Here is a 21,046-nt window from a genome sequence, read left to right on the forward strand (position 1 = left end):
GAAGAAAGATACCCCGCGTCAGATCCGGAGAAGAAAGATACCCCGCGTCAGATCCGGAGAAGAAAGATACCCCGCGTCAGATCCGGAGAAGACAGATACCCCGCGTCAGATCCGGAGAAGAAAGATACCCCGCGTCAGATCCGGAGAAGACAGATACCCCGCGTCAGATCCGGAGAAGACAGATACCCCGCGTCAGATCCGGAGAAGAAAGATACCCCGCGTCAGATCCGGAGAAGAAAGATACCCCGCGTCAGATCCGGAGAAGACAGATACCCCGCGTCAGATCCGGAGAAGACAGATACCCCGCGTCAGATCCGGAGAAGACAGATACCCCGCGTCAGATCCGGAGAAGAAAGATACCCCGCGTCAGATCCGGAGAAGACAGATACCCCGCGTCAGATCCGGAGAAGAAAGATACCCCGCGTCAGATCCGGAGAAGAAAGATACCCCGCGTCAGATCCGGAGAAGAAAGATACCCCGCGTCAGATCCAGAGAAGACAGATACCCCGCGTCAGATCCAGAGAAGACAGATACCCCGCGTCAGATCCAGAGAAGACAGATACCCCGCGTCAGATCCAGAGAAGACAGATACCCCGCGTCAGATCCAAAGAAAGATACCCCGCGTCAGATCCAGAGAAGACAGATACCCCGCGTCAGATCCAGAGAAGACAGATACCCCGCGTCAGATCCAGAGAAGAAAGATACCCCGCGTCAGATCCAGAGAAGAAAGATACCCAGCGTCAGATCCAGAGAAGACAGATACCCCGCGTCAGATCCAGAGAAGACAGATACCCAGCGTCAGATCCAGAGAAGAAAGATACCCAGCGTCAGATCAAGAGAAGACAGATACCCCGCGTCAGATCCGGAGAAGACAGATACCCCGCGTCAGATCCGGAGAAGACAGATACCCCGCGTCAGATCCGGAGAAGACAGATACCCTGTGTGAAATAGCTTTTGGTTTTTTTGGGACATGAATGGAGCTCCCATATGAATGGACACATGCCTGGCAGAAAACACCCATGGGGTGCTCTTTCCAAAAGCCCCATGTTATTTACGAGCTCCATTACTCTGTTGTCCCCCGGGGCACCCCACTCCCCACTTATGAGCCACAGTGTAAAATCAGGCGTCTCCTTGTTGGGGAGTGGTGCTTCTCACCTCAGACGGTGGCTCTGTTTCCCTGGAGGTGCCCTCTGCTGCCTTGTGGCTCTCCAGCGGGACAATGGAACAGGAGGAGGGAGGGGGGAGGCCTAGTGGCCGGTGAAGCATCAGATACATCATGGGTACAAGCAGGGAGTCAGAGTTATCACAGTCCCTGCACATCACTGACCGACACACTGAGTTGCTGGCTCTCATCTTCTTTGTTCCTTTAGTCTTTTGGGTGGATGAGCGGCCCATTCAGAAGCACTAAAACACCTTGTTCCTCTGTAAAAACAACTCACAGTGTGAACTTCATGCCGGCCAGAGGAGGACGGGCTCCCCCCTGCTTCTGCTTCCTCCCCAGATTTCTTCCTCACCTCGGGCGTACTCTCTGGGAGCTCAAATTTGTGCTTTGTGACAATGTTTCTTCTTTAAACCACCATATAAATGAAATTAAACTGAATAGTCACTGAGTAGGAGCGTAGATCCAGGCATGTAAAAAGGTTTAAGGTTAACCGATGCTTGCTGTTGGCATTGATCCCCGAACAGGAGCTAGACACCAGATACATCAAAGCGGGCACAGACCTTACTGCAGGCTTGCAGTTATTGAAGCGTAAGTTACACACTCTACCTCACCTACCTGAGCTCACTTGAAGCATTTCTCCTCCTCCTGTTTAAATATATGCTGTTTTTATAAAGCCCCTGGCAGGGGAAGCACCTCCTGGCAAGTCTGTAAAACAGCACTTTCTCTAAACGCTCACATGACCCCTTGGACCACTCCTCTTTGAAGTTTTAATTACACTGCTTGAGAGTGAACACAGTCCTGCCTTACTCTGGCTCAGAAGGGGCAAACCCATCTTCACAAGTCACTCAATTACCTAGCTGAGAATTAGAGCAAGTTGTACGGTGGAACTTACTGGAACAAGGAACTTCTTGATCTCCTCCAAGGCATGGCTCATGCGGGAATAGGCCTCCCCGGGTGGGGCAAACACCTCAATGAGAACGTGCAGGTCATTGCTCAGGTGAGCGTATTTGGCCTCGCCGCTTTTCCTCAGCTCCTCCTCCTGTAAGGGAGAAGTAGTTCAGAAGGTCGTGTTAGTCGTCACTAACATGTTAGCAACGTCCCAGAAGCCTCAAGGTGGACCTGCAGTGAGAGGGACTCGGTGACCACAGTGAGGCTCATTAACCAATCGTCTCGCTTCAACCAGCTTGTTTATATGTAGCTTGTAAACAAGCCAGATACAGCCAGCCACAAGTATGACCCAATCAGAGCATGCCTGTACATCACTAGGTATTCAATTGGCCGAAAAACTCACATAAACATCATTATGCTCATCATGGAGCCGGAAGGGTGCATGAGCTTCTCATTGCTACGTGACGATCATCCAGGTACTATTGAGGACCACTCCAGCAATAACACTTCTTCCCTGCTCTGATTCAACCCATTCCAGAGTACCAGTCACCCTTCTGATTGCCGAAGGTCGTTGCTAATTGATCTCTGGATTGCCGGTAATTGCGGTCGCCGGCGCCCCTTTCCATGCTGATTACTGTAGGTGCGACCTCACGCTCATGGGTTGGAGGACTTTCACGAGAATAACTCTTCATCGTGACTTAATCAGTGGTGGGGCTCGTCTATAGCCTCTCCTCCACGAACAAATACCTTTCCATTCCCCCTCTGAAGTGCATAGCTCTGACCTACAAGAACCTCTGCAGAGGGCCTAATTTGTATCAAGGTTAGGAAGCACTTCCGTAATCACCACATTGTGATGGCCGCCCCCAAGAGGACTCTGCGGTTGAGGATGATGGGCCGAAGGGCCTTCTCCAATCACGTCTACTATAAATAATCATTCTCACACTTCTATAATTGTGTTTTCAGGGTGGATAATGGTTCTCTACCGACAGGCTTCACAGATTCAGAGCCGTTCCAGTCACACTACTGAAATCTCCTTTCACTTTGATTAGGAACTAAGACAAGCTACTTGGAGACACTGGGTGAAAAAAGATGGACAAGTGCTCTTTGACCTGGACATTTGCACATTGAGGCAATTACCTGCGTACAGAATGTGGCTTTTAAGCCTTTTGCTTTCAATTATGTGGCTCTTTGAAGGTGAAGTTGTTTCATCCAGAAGGAAGATGTCTCCAGTACTATTCTGGGATGGATTAGCATGTTACATAGAATGTAAAAGCTGGGCATTATGAAAGCTCATCGAAAAAGGGAGCAGCTATGAAGGAGGTCCCTGTGAGTTTTTGGTTAAGCTGCTCGTTTGGAGAACAATGTTAGGTTCCTCTTCTTCTGCAGACTGCATCACTTCTAAAGATGCATCCTTATTCTCTTAAGTGGCCGCTACTCAGATTGTTATGTCCCCTCACCACACTCTACAGACACAACATTAGCAGTTGAGGGCACTCTGAAAGCCAGCCTATCAGCACTCTTTGGGGGTCCGAGCAACTATTCCATCTGAGGAGGCTTTGGAATTTCCTCAGTGGTGTTAAGGGTGTAAGCAAGGAGACGATCTCAAGGCTCCATAACAAATCTCTCCCAGTGCAGGTGCCTGCTCAGTAGCAAGGGTTCCCCCATATCATTTCTGAGTGTTTAAAGTCTCCTTTAGTTTCAGTCCGTAAGCAAAATGCTCCATTGTCTTAAAGCTGGGCCTGTCTTTTAAGGGTGCATTTCAGAAGGTGCTAAAGAAGTTCAAAGCGAGTGGGGTGAGATCCTTTTAAAGAACAACAGAATGACAGCTCTTAAGGAGAGGCTCCCCTGAGTTCTGCGTGACACTGTATACAAAAAGAAATGGCCATTATTAACTATAGCACCCCCCAGTGTTATCTACAGTTAATATCAGCAAACTCATGAGCGTCAGTGAGAATATTTAAAGGCTTCAAGAGCCAAGACTGTCCGACTGATTTCTCTCGATACTTAAGTGTTAAGGTGCCAGGCTAATTGGATCTGCTTAAGATTCTCATTTATCGATAGGTCAACATGCTTACTATTTGTTGTGTGGCTATGTATTTGGTTTTTCTTATAGATTTGGATATAAAAGACTGGGGATGTTAAAAATGGCTGAGTCAGGAAATGCATCACTTATTTTCCTGCTGTGCCATGATGACCCAGTTTAGGGAACTGCGATGAGTCCCATCTCCCAGATCGGATGGTATGAGAGAGACCCAACTGCTTACAGGGTGTGATGTGTCTCCATCAGCCCTGCTTTCACTAGTATTTAAGACATCTCACTTCCGCAAATCCTTCTTAATGATGAATGCACAATCGGCCCACCATCAACAAACAGTGTCCCTGTAAAACACATTCCCATATTGAAACAGTGTCCCTGTAAAATATGCTCCTCGTGTTCAGTGTCTCTGTAAAATATAGCTTGATTAAGATCTTCAGTTGCTATTTATTATAATCCTTCAGAATTGTTACACCAAGGCATCATCTACAAGAGCGGCAGACAGGACTGGATTTGATGAAGATGCATGACACACTCAGCAAGTTTGTGGCTCATTTTTTACTTTGAATATTTTTCCTTATTTTCCCCCAGTTCAGAACGGCCAGTTACCCTCTCCCAGCATCCCAGTTGACAGGACATCCACACCACGTCCACCAGAGCAACAATTAATGAGAGACCGACCCAGCCATCCAATACCCGCAGGGGAACATAGCCTAATTTAGCATTCAGATAATGTGGTACAGGGGGATCGAACCCGGATCACTGTTTCAGGGCATGCTTTCAGTCGGCTGGGGTGCCACAGGGGAAGCATCTGATCTACAGTACATTTCAGAGTTATTTACCTTACAGCTAAACTCTGTAAAAGCTTAATGGCATGGGGCTAGACTGTAGCTCGCTAAGTAAACTCAAGGGCCACGTGCAGACCCCAGTGACGGCAAGATGTTAGCACGTTAGCAACGCTGCTTCCTGATGACACCCTGACTGACAAGATGGGCTAACGCTAATTACACATTCCTGAGACACGGTGTCACTCTCTTGGTAGAAATCAATTTGAATTCATTACAGGACTTAACGAGAGCCACTTGGACTGCCAGAAACCCCAGCGCTAATTACCGATTCTCGTGTACGCAAACCTGTGCGGTCACCTTGACCGTGGACACACTGCCTGCGCAAGGTCTTGCCATTAAATTACCTCATAACACGCGATTAAACAGGCTGTGACAATCCACACGTCCCTCAGTGATGCCCGGAAACATCCGCAAAGCCGCCACACACGCCGTCTGTGCAGCCATAACCTGTCGTTTTATTAACGTAATCGAGTCCTGAAGCTCTCCTCTCTAAAGCTAATGTCTGCACACAAATACCTCACACACCGCTTCACACGAGAGGATTAAGGATTTTTCACAGATGAGATTTATAATCTAACTTTGTGTCAAACTGTGTGTAACGCTCATGCAAGATGCGATATATCCCGCTAAGTGAATAAATAAGCAGGCATAAAGAAATAGGGCTTCGGCCTCTACTGCATTGTCGTGGTTTAAAGCCCAACAGAAGAATGCAGCGAAGAGTCAGTCAGTTATAGGTGTGTCGGTTTTGGCTGCAGGTTCTGGCAAACACCAGGGTAAGGACCCCAGCAGAGGGCCACCACATCAGTGGCCTTTCCACAGGACAAAACAACACAAGCAGGTTTCCAGCTGTTCTGTAATTTTCCAGAAAAACCTCTGGCTGACACTACGGGGCCATTGTCAGGGATAAAGGGCATGTCACGCTAAAAGCACGTCTGAGCTGTCGAGCCGTCTGCTGTGACCTTTCTGTGACCGTTTTAGTCCTTTGGCTTGACATTGCTTTGTTAGTCATTTTCCCTCTTAAACATGTGACCCCCCTGACTTTCCTGGGACGAGGGGGCATGCCCGTGATTTTCTTGGCAGTTTAGTGTCCTCAAGCTCTGTGGGATACTGGCGCGGTGACCATGGTGAGGCTAGCATGTTCCTCTGTCAGGCACAAACTTTAGGGCCAGGCATGTTCATGTGTGATAAGGGCATTTATCCTTCCGGCTTATCTCTTCAGCCAGGAGGGATGGGAAGGGGGCGAGGGGGCAGGCCATGTTTACGAAAGATAACCGGACATAAAATAGCTTAATGAGAGCAGGCTGTGTGATGAAGAAGTGCCGGCATCAACCTGCGAGAGGCGCTCTCCGCTGGCGTCCTTTTGCTTTTCTAATATTGTCGGTGTAAATAAGTTGAGTATTCATGTTGACAGGAAGCGATACAACAATCGGCACGGAAAAAACAGAGACAAGGTCAGCTCTTTAGAGCGGTCTAAAGTTATTACCTAATAACTCTGTTCCTGGGGAGCCCCCCTCCCTGCTGTGACAGTGACCCCTCCCCCCTCCTTGTTTTATCACCCGCCGCTGTTTTGTTTTAATATACCGACTCCCAGTATAAATCTCCCATCAGAATAATTTAGCGCCAAATGGAGTCGTGCTTCAGGGCTTAGCCTTCTCTTAGTGACAATGGCTGCTCTCAAATACTCGTCCTGCTTCTGGGGTTAATGAAAGCCACTTCACCACTGGGACGTCATTAATGATTTACTGGAATTAACAGGGCCCTCCGCTTGGTGCTTCAGTCCTCACAGTTTCAGTCAAAAGTGAGTCTTTCTGTCAGCTTGTCTCCTGACCCAGCGACACACCATGTGATTTTATTATAGGTCACACGATCAGAATGCAGGGTTGCCTGCTGTTGGGTGATGTACTGTCCTGCTTCTAAAGTTACAATAAAACTTTATTTATCCCAGGGGACAATGATGCTACGTACAGCAGCAAGGTACATAAAGTTCATACAAATGTACAGTGTGAAACAAGGCAAAGTGCAAAGACAGAGCATATAGTGCAGAGAAAAGAATATTCTGAAAAGGAAGATCAAGGAAGAGCATGAATAACAATAAAATAAAAATAAATGAACTGACGACATTTTCTGAGATGTTATGGGCTGGGGGGGGGGGGGGGCATATGTATTCCTCCCTTCCCCTTCATTACTAGTGTTTGTTTGAACTTTACGTAGCTGTCCACTCTACTGCACTTGCATTGACTAGTGGCATCTTACTGTAATGTTTGTTTAATTGTTTTGTGATGTTACAGATTATATCGTAGTATTTCAGAGTCTCAGGTGAAATACCCTGATCTTCTGATGAGACCTTATGAAGCCAGCTCCTTAACAACCATGCCATCTACTGGCAGGACAGTTTTTTTTTTCTTTTCTTTTTTTTAATGAAATTTGCGCTTCCCCTCGAGCACTCTGGCTGATGTTATTAGGTTTTATAGGGTTAGAGTTGGGTATAGATGTTATATACTCGAGTGCTGGCAGTCCAAATCCGGATCTGACAGTAACAGAGGATAATACCACACTTTGTCCCCAGATCCAATAAAGGCACAGTGACAGTAATCAAAGCTGGCCTCACTCCAGGGCCCCGTTGTTTTAACACGACCCCAGCAGCAGAGGTTGCCACATTGGGTAAAGCCATGAAAATCTCTGGGCTTTATAAGGAATCTCCTCCTTCACCACCAAGTGGGAAAGTGTGCTCAGTGGAACTGTCCCAAGACGACCCACAATCCCAGGGGCTGCTGAGAGGCGACGGTGTGACCCGTGGTGGGGGTGGGGTGTATAAAAGAGATACATACAGCATTTGGGGCCCTGACTATCACATACGTAGATGAGGATGCAGGACATGGTGGACGGGGATGCATCACCTGTCAGAAGGGGATACGGGGCACGGCGGACAGGCAAACGAAGGACAGGGAAACAGGACACAGTGGACAGAGATACAGGACACTACAGATGGGGCTACAGGACATGATGGATGCCGCTACAGGAGACGACGGGTGCGGATACTGGACACAGCAGCGGACAGGACAGAAGGACGGCGCTGACCTTGCCTTTGTCCCGCATGGATCCCTTCCCCAAGATGGACATTTTTGCTCCGGTTTCTTCTTGTAATCTTTTCATAGAATTCCCTCGGGGCCCCAGTAGCTTTCCGACGAAATTAAACTGTAATGAAAGAAGGAAAAACAACACTGAGGCAGTCTGCATGCTAGAATTGTGGTCTGTAGGACAATGGTCCGTGTGGGTCCCTGTCATCTCAGATGGGGCCATTCATGAGGTCCCATTGTCTGGGATAGCAGTCTGTATGCATGGTCCCTGTCATCTGGAGAGGTGGTGCGGATCAGTGGGGCCCCATCAGCGGGAGAGGTGGTGCGGATCAGTGGGGCCCCATCATCTGGAGAGATGGTGTGGTGTGGATGTGTGGGGCCCCATCATCTGTAGAGGTGGTTTGGATGTGTTGGGCCCCATCATCTGAAGAGATGGTGTGGTGTGGATGTGTGGGGCCCCATCATCTGAAGAGTTGGTTTGGATGTGTGGGGCCCCATCATCTGGAGAGGTGGTGCGGATGTGTGGGGCTCGTTGTCCCTCGGTTCACCACAGAGCAGCATCATGATTGTTTTTGTATTTTGCCGACAGGGATTAAAATCGATATCATTTTGCACACCTCCAGTCCGTAAACGCAGTAAATAAATACATTTCCATCAGGATTTGAACTGCAAGTCTCAGAAAGCCGTGTGATAAAACCTGTCATCTGGCCTAACGCTGCTCCTCATATATATGTATATGTAGAATTCTTTTTGGTATCACATTTGAAAATGAATTAATTCAGATGGGCTTCCATCCGCTGCAATGCCACTCGCTGTTAATGTTCACCTTCCTTTGTGTGTTCCGGTGGTGGTTCATTAACCACCATGCCCCCTTCAGGCGAGCTTCAGAATGGCTGCTGCTGTAATTCAGCTAGCCGGGAGCATGGAAGGCATCTTCACCGGAGTGGAGAGGGAATAAACTGGCCTATTAAAGTTCTTGCGGAGAATTGAGGGGTCAGATTTTGGATAGTAACAAAAAAATGTGATAATTCCCAGTGAGAAATTGAGCAGCACTATCCAGATAAAGACCCATCAAATGTGGCCCGGGGCTGTGGGAATCACTTCGGCATGATTGCCCTCTTGTGGGGCGCAGAAGTGGCACGTGATGGCCCCCGTCCTTCTGCTGCCTCGGCATTCTGAGATCAGAGGTGTCGTACTGATGGCGGTCACGTCTGATGGACATGCCGAAAGTTACCTGCAGCCTCGTCACGAGCAGTCAGCTTGTCTGGACAGTCGTATGCTAGTCCCTGCTTCTTGAGCAGCGTTTAGAAATTTGCAGCGTTTAGAAATTGGGAAGAAAACAAGGCCTTGGCAAAAGTCCCAAAATCCCCCAAATCCGCCAAATCCCAGCACCATCAGCCCCAGAAGAGCTGGTACCCCACTCGCACTTCAACCCAAACCTCTGCGCCTTCCAAACACATCCCTCCTGCATAACAATGATCCGGAATATTCTGCCAGCGGCTGAGCTTTAAAATGCGTGTTTATGTGACGCTTCAGGGAGCCGGTGACTTGAGTGTGCGGTAGGACATCGTCACACACCTGACGCACCGAGGCACGGCCTGTGCCTGCTGAGAGCGCTGTGCCAGAAATAACATTAAATCAGCCCCGAAGGCCGCCGAGGTGAAGGAGGCAGGACGAGACCCGCGGAAATGAGCGTGGCCCGTGAGCCGCTGCACGCTGCGTGTCGCATGCCGGGCGTGTCACTGTGGAAAGGACACCGTGCGCTGAGGGCCGCAGGGGGCCGATACCACCGCCGTGCTGCTCCTATTTGCACTTGTCATATATGATGATATTATATAATATACACTTAAAACCATGGCGGCCTCTGAGCTTCGTGCCGTGGTTCTACCCGCTCGCAGATGTTCCCCAAGCCGTCCCGCTGTGTCAATGCCGGTGGATTCAGCAGGCCTGCTTTCCGGAGCCTTCTGCCAAGCGGCACGTATGACCCCCGCCGGAATATGGCCACGCTGGTGCCGGGGAGCAGATAAGAGCCTGAGCAGCTGTGCACGCCCACAGCCGAGGCTTCTGGGAGATCGCTGTTTATCCCCATCTTATTCGGCTGCTGGCAGGCTCTCCGCGGGTGCCATCAAAGCGGAGTGTGAAGGGAGCTCTCCATTGGGCCGGCCAGCAGCGGGAGCACGTAACAAACACCCCCCATGGGCCAGGGGGTGCTTACCGGCACAGTGCCAGAGCCAGGGACAAGGTGAATCTTATTTCCTTTTTCCTGACACGAATATCCCACATCTGGCTGAGGGCCTTGAGCAGATGGACACGGTGGCTGGAGGCTGCTGAGAGGAGGTACCTTTTTTATAAAGCTAATGACCCTTCAGCCCAGTGAGGGGGGGGGGGGGAGAGGGAGAGGGAGAGGGAGGCGCTGCCGAGGGCGTGGTTCAGTGTTAAGCGCAGTTTGAGACACTTGGACGAAGGTCTGACGTATGATAGGCAGACAGCAGATCTGAGCTGGAAGACGGACTGAAGAGCGACGTGACTGTGTGTGGAGCTTCGTAGCCATTTCTTAATAGGCCACTCGTGCGTGAAAGCCTAAGTCCACTGCTCTTAGGTAAGGAGATGGTGCAGTAACATGCCATTTACATTCTCTCTTGACGCAAGCCCCAGTAGTCGCGTTCTACAGTAAAAACAGCAACGACGGACGACGCCATGGCGGGCCCCTCGCTGGTGTCTGGGTGCAGTCAGATGATGAAAACCTCCTGCTGAGAACCTCCATCTGAGGCAAAGATTCGGTTACTGGGGAAACACTTCTAAGGCAAAGGGTGGAGGACTTTCATTTTTTTTTGAGGCATAATTTAAAAAACGACACCGTCTTTTTTTCAGAGGAAATTGATATTTTTAGTTTTCATCATCCTTTATTTAAACGAGTCGGATTAAAAACGTTTCAGATGGCCTGACACGATGGCGCCCGGTAAAGTGTGACTGATGGACAAATGTTGGAGAAACACGGGAGGCCAGCCTTTCCGAATAATTAATCAAATTCTACATAAATGCTTTTAAATTTTAATTGTCTTTGAAGAATGCTGCACACCCATGGAGGCAATTAATTAAAATGTTTCCCTCAGCTCTCTAGTTAAGTCAGTGGGTGTTTCCAATCGAGAGATGAGACTGAAAACACCCCCTTTGGTATCACGCCACAAACACGGCCCATCTTTTGATCTCCAGACATTGCGAATCTGCCACCATAAACTGCTCCAGGGAAACAAGGCCGCAGAAATCGATAGGCTCTCCTCTCGCCTCTTCAGTAAAAGCCATCTGCTGCATACTTCACGACCTGTGGAAGCTCTTTGGTTGTGGTAGCAGTGGGGCTGAGCGGAGTGTGACGTCGAAAGGGCCATTCGTGCTTAACCGTCGCTAAGAACGTCGGCGTACACAGAATGATCACACTTTCATCTGGCTTTTCTTTATACCATTCTTTTGTATTCTAGGTGTTTGTTTTATCAGAGTGATGACAAGTAGATCAGGCTTGTTCTCCTTAAAATAAATATTCTAAAAAAAATGCTGTAATTTTTGGTGTTAATTCATAGCACACATTATGCATAACAATGATTACTCAAGGCCATTTATTACTGTGAAAAATATTACTACTATCAGCAGTTGTTAGGATGAAATGTTTCCAACCTGATGGAGTTACGTATGAATGAAGGTTTTACTGCATCCAGTCTGATAAATTTGACGTAGACATCCTTGGCTTCCTTGTTGCATGAATCTGAAGCCTTTTCTCATGTTTGTGTGGAAAGCTAAACCAGCAACTTGAGCATCCACAGGACAGCTTTTGAATAATAGCCCTTTTAAATTTCCATTTCACACTGCTGCTCTACTCTTTGCTCAAATTACTGGGTCCACAAAGCCAAAGATACCAGGATCATGTGACAAGAGCCTAACAGTCAGACCACACTCGAAACAAAGCCAGAACCAGCCATGTACATCACAGGGATGCTCCCAGACAGCCGTCCAAATATCGGACCTAACGCTCATTCGTTGGCTCTCCCCAGCCTTTCATTTTTTCTCCAGTTGGAGCCGAATGCATGGCTGAGAAATAATGGTCAGATAACATTGTGGTATCAAAAATGTGTGTCTCTTTGTCTTCGTATTAGATGTTGATGTTCAGTGTTGGTTTATATAATATAATACAGACGCTCCTCTACTTAGAACGTTCAACTTACGAACTTTCAGACATACAAACAAAGAGGACTGCAAGTCCAAATTATGTTCCTTGGGCTCCTGTTTCCTGTCTGCAACATAATATTTTTTATCTCGTTTGTGAGTAGAGGAGTGTCTGCACTTATTTTCACAGATTAAAACATGGATTCCGGTCAGATCCAAATTCGAGGCGTGCCATTCAAATTGTTTTTCCAATTTTTTCTTTTTCATACGCATGTCTACCTAGTGTGGATGTTCCTGTTCATTTTAAACTGGCTGTGAATCTGGGTAAGTGCTGATAAAAATAGTATAAGCATGTTGCTATGCTGACCTCCATGGATGGCAGAGGTCAAGGGCAGGACCCCAACAGGCCCAAACACTGAAACGCGTGTGGAACCAGCACCCGACCAGTGTCACTCCCAAATAGAATCCCGTGTCATCTCTGGCAAATAACTCCTCGTAGAATCTCACACTGGGAAGCTTCTCAGAGACGTGCTTTTTTTTAATGGTTTTTTATGTGGTACATTTCCCTTTTAACACCAGTGCTCTGTACAGAAACAATTTAAAATGCATTATGTGCCATTTGCATTCCGACGCGGCACTTTATTTGGGAATATTTATCACCCCCCTCATCGGCTCTGCTATCCTGCTTTCCCTCCGCTTTTTGCTCACTTCCAGTGTCATTAATGCAAATTATGCTCTTAGGCATGTTTACTTCCTCGCACAGTGTCCTTTCCTGTAGCGTGAGTAGGGAAAACGGGGACTTCAATAAATCACGGTCTTTATTCGAAAAGGACCCGTCATTTCGGAATGATTTACAAACCTATTCATCTCTGATTATTTGCCGTTTTCACTGTGTGGCCTGGGAAGAGGACGCTCTCCCGCTGAAAGCGTGGCTGCCCCCCTCCCCTTCCGATTTCAGAAACCTCGATGTGCTCGCCTCAGACGTGCAGCTGTGTTTATGCGAGACTGTTGCTGCAGTAGCAGCAGAATGATCGTTTCCTACAGCAGTGTAAATAAGCTGCAGTTGTTACATCCTAATTGGACGGGCAAGTTAAGAGGTGGCCAATCACCTTTCTGCGTGACCTTGTCCTCCAGCCTGAAATCATGTTTTCTCCAGACACTGGGCAGTGAATGTGCCTCCTTGGCTCACCTTACCGGAGCAGACCTTGGATGTGGCCTAGAATCCACCACGGCTCTCTTTAACTCCCACACATAATGATCTGATTGGTTAACCTGGGATTCAAGGAAAGAGGAACCTTTCTCATCTTACCCTGCTCACTGTGGTGGGCCTTAATGATGACCAAGGTCACAGTATCCATTCCATCTGCCAGGATTTCCATCTAAATGACCTGCCTCATAAGTGCACATGCGTATTTCATCATCCATCGGAACACAGGGTACAAACATGTAAATGCGAGTTAACTTTGACCTTACAAGGGGGAAGCAGCTGATGGGTGAATATGATTTGAATATGGTGGAGAAACTGGTTTGGGCTGCAGTCCAAAAGTATATTTAGGAGAGTATAGCACGATGGCGAGAGTATTGTTTATAATACTTGCAGTGTCTGTGGGCTCTTCCGAGCACCTGGTATCACGGTGTTCGTTATCCCGTCGTGGCTGCTGGGATTTCCCTGTGCCGTGAGAGAGCTGGATGGCCGTCGGCAGCTTCAGAAAGCGACAAGCCGAAGAAAGGCATGGATTTAAACCCTGAGGACGTTTGATGGCTGTGTAGGCTGAGCTGCCTCATACCCTGCAGACCCCCCCCCCCCCCAGAACGTAGTAAAGGCTGTAAGCAAAAGATGATGAGGAATGTGAAATGGCTGCATTCAGATGTATATAATCAGCGACGGAGAGGAAAACGCGACGTCTTGCGCAAATAATAAAGTTGCCAGGCTGAGATTTAGTGTGTCTATCCACAGTCCCCTTGGGAGAAGAATGAGATATTATTATAATTCAGAAAAACCTCAATCATCGGGCGGAAATGAACACATACAAGCAATACATCATCTCACATGGAAAAGGAGCAGATCTGGGAAGTGTGGCGCTATGCTGGATTGAAGCAGAACACACAGCATGTTTCGCACGTGTTAACCTGATCCAAATTAGAGATTTGAAACCAGGAATTCAGCTTTGGAGCGACATGACATGGATGGATATTTATATCTCCTGTTTCTGCACTGATTTGTCTACGAACCTCCCATGTTTTTATGTTTGTAAGGTATTGACTGCCATTCATTGGTAACAGGCGATGATTTGTACGACACATTGTATTCTCATTATGTATTGTACATACATAACTGTTTACAGGTGTAGCTCCATACAGCAGGTGCTGTTTTCTCACAAGTTCTAAAGTTTAATTATCCCCGGAGTCAGGGTCGCGTCCCAGTCACACACGGTCCCCCTCCAGAGCTGCAGACTCAACTGTGGAGCTTAAAACCTGAACTTTGACTCAGCCCCCCCACCCGGATGATGCACCTGGCCCTCTAATCCCACCCCCCAGGGCCCATGCAGGCTTGTAGGCAAGGATGAGGGCTCCTCACTGGAAGGCTGTGGGTTTGAGTCTGCAATCAAGGAACGTGAGGACCTGTACATGGGTGGGGCCTGACTGTCATGGGTGGGGCCTGGTGAGCAGGCTTTGCTTTTGATTGGCTGCTCTATCCACCGTTCGCAGTCAGACCTTCGCGGATGAATTCCCAGCAGTGCTTTGCTCTTTCCTTGGCTGAAGTGATGGCTTCTTCATTTTCATTTCGGCTTCTCTGTGACATTCAAGCTGCCCCACCCAGCCCTGTCTAATCCCCGGGTTCATGAGCCTCTGGTGAAAGTTACAAAAACAACAAGGATGCACTGGAATGGGAGAGCTATCCCTGGGAGTGGAAGACAGACCCCATTGGCCCTGACAGATGTGGGCGGAGCCACACTTCAGGCAACAGAGTTGACTTGGCTGCAGTGCGGTGGCAGCAGGCCAGACAAAAGCCTGGGACGGGGTGTTAGTGGGGCAGAAGAGGAGGTGGGAAAACACCTCTACACTGCAGTACCAACCCCAGCCACTGGGCGGCCAGGTGTGCGGGCCTGTGAATGTCATTATGGTCTCCTGGGGGCACTCCAAGCTTTGGCATGATTGGCTAATCATGTCCTCGTCTCCCCCAATGAAACAAATAATACCGATTTTATAGGAGTGGAATTACGCTACACAACTGGGGCCTTTTCGGAATAATGAAAATGAAAGAGTCTAATTCCATGTGGCAAAAACACTGATCACACTATGCCTTTGAATGGGATGCTGTTGATCCAAAGTGGATATTAACTATGGAGAGAACAGGAGAAACTGGGGAACGATTTTGATCTGCCAGCATCTAGAAGCTTCTGCAGCCCCTTGAGAGATGCTGGAGGGAGTTTCCCGGGGAGAGTGATTGGTGTAATCAAAAGCTCCCTGCCCATCTTAACACTGCAATAAAGACCTGCCAGCACTTTCTAAATTAGGGTCCCAAATCTCTCTGGTCTGGTTCTCATTGTATTGAACCTGTTCCACCTGGTTTAACCATCAGTCCTGAGCTTCCCTCTTCCCTGGTGAGGGCTGCCCCCCACCCCCCCGGAGATTGTTTTCGGACCTCTTATCTGAACACGTTCAGAATAGCTGGTGAGCCCCAATACACTGATGAAATACTTAGCATCACTCGTATCTTTTCCATGTATTTGCTACACCAGGGCTGCTAATTTTTAGAAGCATAAATTATACATTTGCAAAACTGGAGCACAGACTTGCCCCAGTCAGGCCTCACACTGCAGCTTGGTGTCCAGGCTGCTGGGACCATTGAAAATTCAAGTTTCTGTTCAAATGGTGATTTTGCAAGACAGGATCCGGCCTACATGCAGAGTCCTACAGATATCGAGCAGATACGGCAGCTGGGTCTGTCCAGCACACAGCTGTACCTTGCTTGGTAGAACTGACTTCCATGTGAGAGCAAAGCAATTTACACTAGCAAAGAAACTGAAATAAAAATGTTTTTAAAATGTCACTTTTTTAAAAGTGAGTCACATAGATTAACATTCCACTCAATTAAGATTAGATGTTCAATTACTTGATTACTACTGGCTCTAAAGAATTTAATTAATTGAATGAATTAATCTTGTGTTTCTAATATGTTTAAGGCAGAGAACAACAAAAGCTTGGAAGGCAGTCAGCTCTGTTTATCACTGAATTTGCAAAGTGCTCCGGTTTTTCCACAAATGATCGTCCACTGATAACTATCAGGGAGAATCCAGATCGGTATTCAATTAGCGGCTTGTTTAAAGCACTTTATGAAGGGCTTCACTTAAAGGGGATCACTGCATGCAGAACAAACTGCAGGAACGCTGGTGTCCATCTTTAAATCATTTTAAAATGCCTCAAAATGTGCATATTGGGTTTGGGGACAGACAGGATGAGGTGGTGGGAGGAGAGGGAGACGGGGCACTGCAGTTTACATCACGGAACAGGGGATGATTAATCGCAGGCGTTATGCGATGTGGCTATTTAAGCGCAGTGGCCTGCCCTAGCTTTGTCAGCCTGCAGCTGAAGATCCCTGGCAGTGAAATGAGGATCAGGTTTCCCCCGGCATGTTGTCAAAGAGCCCCGCGTCCATTTATCCTCCGGACGGCACTGTACGGCAGATTCTGACCTTCGGCTGCGGCCTTTAAAACACCAGCTTCCAGATCCGCTCCATTCCTGCCTGGCAGCACACCAGAGCCACGGAGAGCAGGGCGGCAACGGGGGTCACCTGAGGCAACCTTGAGGAAATGACCGGAAGGGGAACATGTTCGTGTGGAGTATCGCACACAAATGTGCGATAAAGTTCACGAGTAACAGCCGCTTGTAACAGCAGTGTTGTCACCGATAGTTTTCCCCAAAGAATAGTAATGCGATGATAAGCCTTATAAATCCCCCAGAAAAGTCGATAAATCTTTTGTTTAAATAAACACATAACACGCCCTCGCATGGGAGCAGAGCGACAAATTATGGAATGCCTGGTTTGTGCAGTACATCTAAACAACCAATGAGGACCAGAGTCAATACTGACCTTTGACTCCAAGACAATGTTTTGCATGTTACTGCAGCATCTAAACACTGACTGACCTCATAAATATCATTTTCCGCCATCTGGCACACTGAGCATGTCTAGAAATACGTAAATGGACATTTTCCCAGCTCTCCCAGGGAGGAGGGCTGAGGGTCGTCCTAAATTTCACAATATTTGTGGCGCTGATGAATTGCAGGTACCCGCAGATGTCCGTCACGAAAAAAGAGAACAGCAGATATTTTTGCTAATTCCAGACGGAGAGCGAAGCAGCGGAATGTCTGTGAGCATGAGGGAAAATGGCATGCTCCTCTTTTAGCGAGGCTGCTTGCTTTGTCATCTTTTAGATGTCCGGGTTCGAAATGGCCAGACAAAGGGGGCGCTGGCAAGCTCCATTACTCAATGCCACCATGAGCAGTGCGCTATGCACTTCCATCATGCGGAGCGTGTTCGGGGGGCCTCGTCCACCAGCTTATCGATGTTAAACACCTTTACACAAAGCTGTCACGCCTGAGGGGGCGCTGCGCTCTCAGAACAGAAAGGCAGCGGAATAGGTAGTGCATGTCGGCGTCCTAGCAGGGCTATAGAGGTCAGAATAAGCTGATTATCTGGGGGCTGGTTACCCCCCCACCACCACCTTAAGAGACATGAGGAACAGAACCAGACTAGCGGACCAAAGAGCACAGCCGAGGTCAGAGCAGTGAGGCTGTTATCTGTGAGGGCCGATGTCCCTTCGCGATAATGCCTGACGCTTCTAATCTCAATTACCACTGTGTGCCTTGCCCATCCACTCTCTGTGTCCTTATCCCACTCAGCAAAGATGTTTAATTTGGTGACAGTCCACGTTCCACATTAAAAACAAAAAAGATTGCATGTTACATTCTCCCCGGATGTCTTTCCACATCTTGCCATGGTTCATAATAACCGAACTGACAGTCACACACAGTCAATGGGCTTATGCACAGACAGCTCATTATGACTGAAGGGCCCCCTGGCTGATGGCTGAGCGTTAGACTTCAGGTGTGGGAAATGCCATCTGATCAGGACAAACAAATGGATATGCTCTGGGATGTATGACTTCAGGAGAGCGATTATTTAACGGCCATGATTTCAGCCTGTTTTACTAACCCACCGATGACTTAGCCTTTAGAAAACAGGCCAGGAAAACACAAAAATGACGAGCCCGAAGGTTTCAGACATTAAACGTTAATTGCCCCATACCAAGGTCAAGGCTTCGGCCTGTTGTGGCCCAGCAGGCGTTTGCTGACAGTGTTGGTGCAGTGCGCAGGCCGCTCCCTGCAGAGGGGGCTGTAAGGTGGTGCAATTTCGCTGCCAGGAGCAAGTATCAGCAAATCGGCCCTCAGCCGGAGCCTCTGGGGGCCGGCATGCCGCGGAATGCTCTGGGACAGAAACACGCTCTTTCTGTTGTGCATCATGACAGGCTGCCATTTTCGGGGGAGGCTTTGATCCCCCGACCCTCACGGGGAATGATCTGCACTCTAATGCGTGTTTTCACCTCCTCCTCATGACCCAATGAGCTGTTAACAGCAGACTGCGGAGAAATGAAAGGATGAAGAATGCAGTGCAGGAGAAGAGTCCCTTACCTGCATGCTGACTCTGCATGTCCCGCACAATAATTGCTGCTGGACACTTGTTTTTCCATCGAATGCTACGCATTCCCAGGTAACGCAGAGCAACGCGGGCCATTTCTAGCTGGTTTTCAGGTCCCTCTGATCGCTCGGCTGCTCTTAAGGTGGTCCAGAAGGAGCGGTACTTTCCGGCATGTGGATTATCTCTGACGGGAATTCCCCAGAGCATGTGGAGAACACACCATCTGTCCTCGTGAAATGTTTTAATTAAAGATGCTGCGTATAGTGGCATGGCCTATCGATTTCTTGCCACTGTTCCGATTTGTCCTCACTGTAGCTGATGACATGAGACGTGAGTCTGCCTTTCCCAGTATTCCACGTCCGGATAGCAGCGGTGTGGTGGGCCCCGGCTTTCTGTGGATCCTGTTCAGCTGTCCCGTGCAGTTGCTCTGTCACATATCTGCTCACTGCGCTACTCCAGACGAGGCTTCCGTGAACAACATTGAAATTAACTTTTATTTCCGTTATTGTTTCAACACACACACAGGGAACAGGATACTTTGAGCACTTTGTATTGTGCTATACAAACTGAAAGCAGAAATAACTATTGTATACTATTTGGATTGCTCCCAAAGAGGTGGCATTTTGCTGAAAGTAGGAGAGTTAAATGAATACAGAACGTCATGGTTGGACCAGTGGCTGAATTTGGCTTAAAATTCTGAATTTCTGCTCTTCTGTGATCCTCAGGCAGGTTGTGAGGAGGGTGAGATTGTGAGGAAGACCATCAGTGCGATAAAGGTCACCCTGCAGGGGTCTGTCTCGCCTGCCCCCCGGCCCCTCAGCAAACAGTGCCACTTCGGTGCCCCACGCACGATAATTACTTTTTTCCCCTTTTGGAAATCTTCCCTCAGGATTAATTGCCTCCTCCCACGACAAAGTCTTACGTCGTAATAAGGATGTTTCCATGGAAACCGCATCTTCACCGTTAACTGAGCGTAACTCTACGATTCGCTCCCTACCTGCCTCCCGCTTGCAGTCGAGCACCGCGTGACTTTTATCTGTCTTTAGGGCATGCCAGCAGTCAGGTGGCATGGAGGCGGTCGGGCGGTATGGAGGTGGTCGGGCGTCATGGAGGCGGTCAGGTGGCATGGCAGCAGTCGGGTGACATGGAGGCGGTCGGGCGGCATGGAGGTGGTCGGGCGGCATGGAGGCGGTCAGGTGGCATGGCAGCAGTCGGGTGGCATGGAGGCGGTCGGGCGGCATGGAGGTGGTCGGGCGGCATGGAGGCGGTCGGGTGGCATGGCGAGGGCAATGTCGGACTCTGGGATGGACCCCAGTGCCCCTGCGGTGGGGCTACTGCAGGGCCAGACAGGAAACATATGCTTCCATCGCCTAGCCGCAATATATCACTGGCTGTCTCCAAAGGGCAGGGCGCTCAGATGCACCATTGGGCAGGGTGGCCAATGGCTTGTCTCAAGCAGTACGAGGGCTGTGAATAGGTGAAGGCGATCGGAATCTTGAGATGGTGACTGTTTTAATGACAGAACACAAAAACAAGCCTATAGCCAAACCTAAACCTAACTCTAAGCCTAACCCTATCTCAAATCGTAACTGTAACCCTAAGCCTAACCCTGAACCTATCCCTATCCATACCTGTAATCCTAAACCTAACCCTACACCTAGCAGCTATGCCTAGCTCCTAACCATGACCCTAACCATAATCCTAATTACAGCTCATGAGATTAGTATTAATAATAAACGTAGAAAGTTAAATCATATAGCAGGGCTTCTCTAAAAAGAGTAACAGATTCATTCACCCATTGGTTTCATTTCTGCCCGAGTTTCATGTTTAACTCCATGATTCAGTACATAAAAAAAAAAATCCATGGCGCGTCCCCCCCCCAGTGTCCCTTGGAATCGCCTCCGCACTATGCTGACCATAGCATAAGCTATGCGCTCCCAGCAAGGTGCTGACGGTGAGCAGGGCTGCCCAGTGCTTACGGGAGGCAGATCTGAGAAGCACAGCACTAATGAGGATGAGGCGGTAAAGGCCGACGCCGGAGCTTACATGCATTCTCTGCAACGGTAAAGGCCGACTCCAGAGCTCACACGCATTCCGTGCAACGGCTTCGTAGCCTGCCCTGCTTGTTAGTGATCTGTGGCCTCGTTAAAATGCAAGGCAGGTACTGCAGAAGATTAA

General features: G+C 48.6%; 1 protein-coding gene across 5 annotated transcripts in view; it reads right to left on the reverse strand.

The window, feature by feature from the left end:
• The window catches only part of khdrbs2 (KH domain containing, RNA binding, signal transduction associated 2), an 88,620-nt gene that overhangs the window by 47,897 nt on the left and 19,677 nt on the right, over positions 1–21,046 (reverse strand). For 4 of the 5 annotated variants that reach the window (XR_007397140.1, XR_007397141.1, XM_049009529.1 and 1 more), the window contains exons 3-4: positions 8,012–8,128; positions 2,055–2,201 (exon numbers count right to left, since the gene is read on the reverse strand). Coding sequence is in view for 2 of the 5 variants with exons in the window: in XM_049009529.1 (XP_048865486.1) it covers positions 2,055–2,201; positions 8,012–8,128 (264 nt within the window). In the remaining 3 variants the exon portion in view is untranslated. Of the gene's footprint in view, positions 1–1,155; positions 1,417–2,054; positions 2,202–8,011; positions 8,129–21,046 lie in introns of those variants that run through there. The other variant, XR_007397142.1, reaches the window with a different exon arrangement.

The sequence above is a fragment of the Brienomyrus brachyistius genome, chromosome 3, assembly GCF_023856365.1.
Source record: "Brienomyrus brachyistius isolate T26 chromosome 3, BBRACH_0.4, whole genome shotgun sequence".
Taxonomy (NCBI): domain Eukaryota; kingdom Metazoa; phylum Chordata; class Actinopteri; order Osteoglossiformes; family Mormyridae; genus Brienomyrus; species Brienomyrus brachyistius.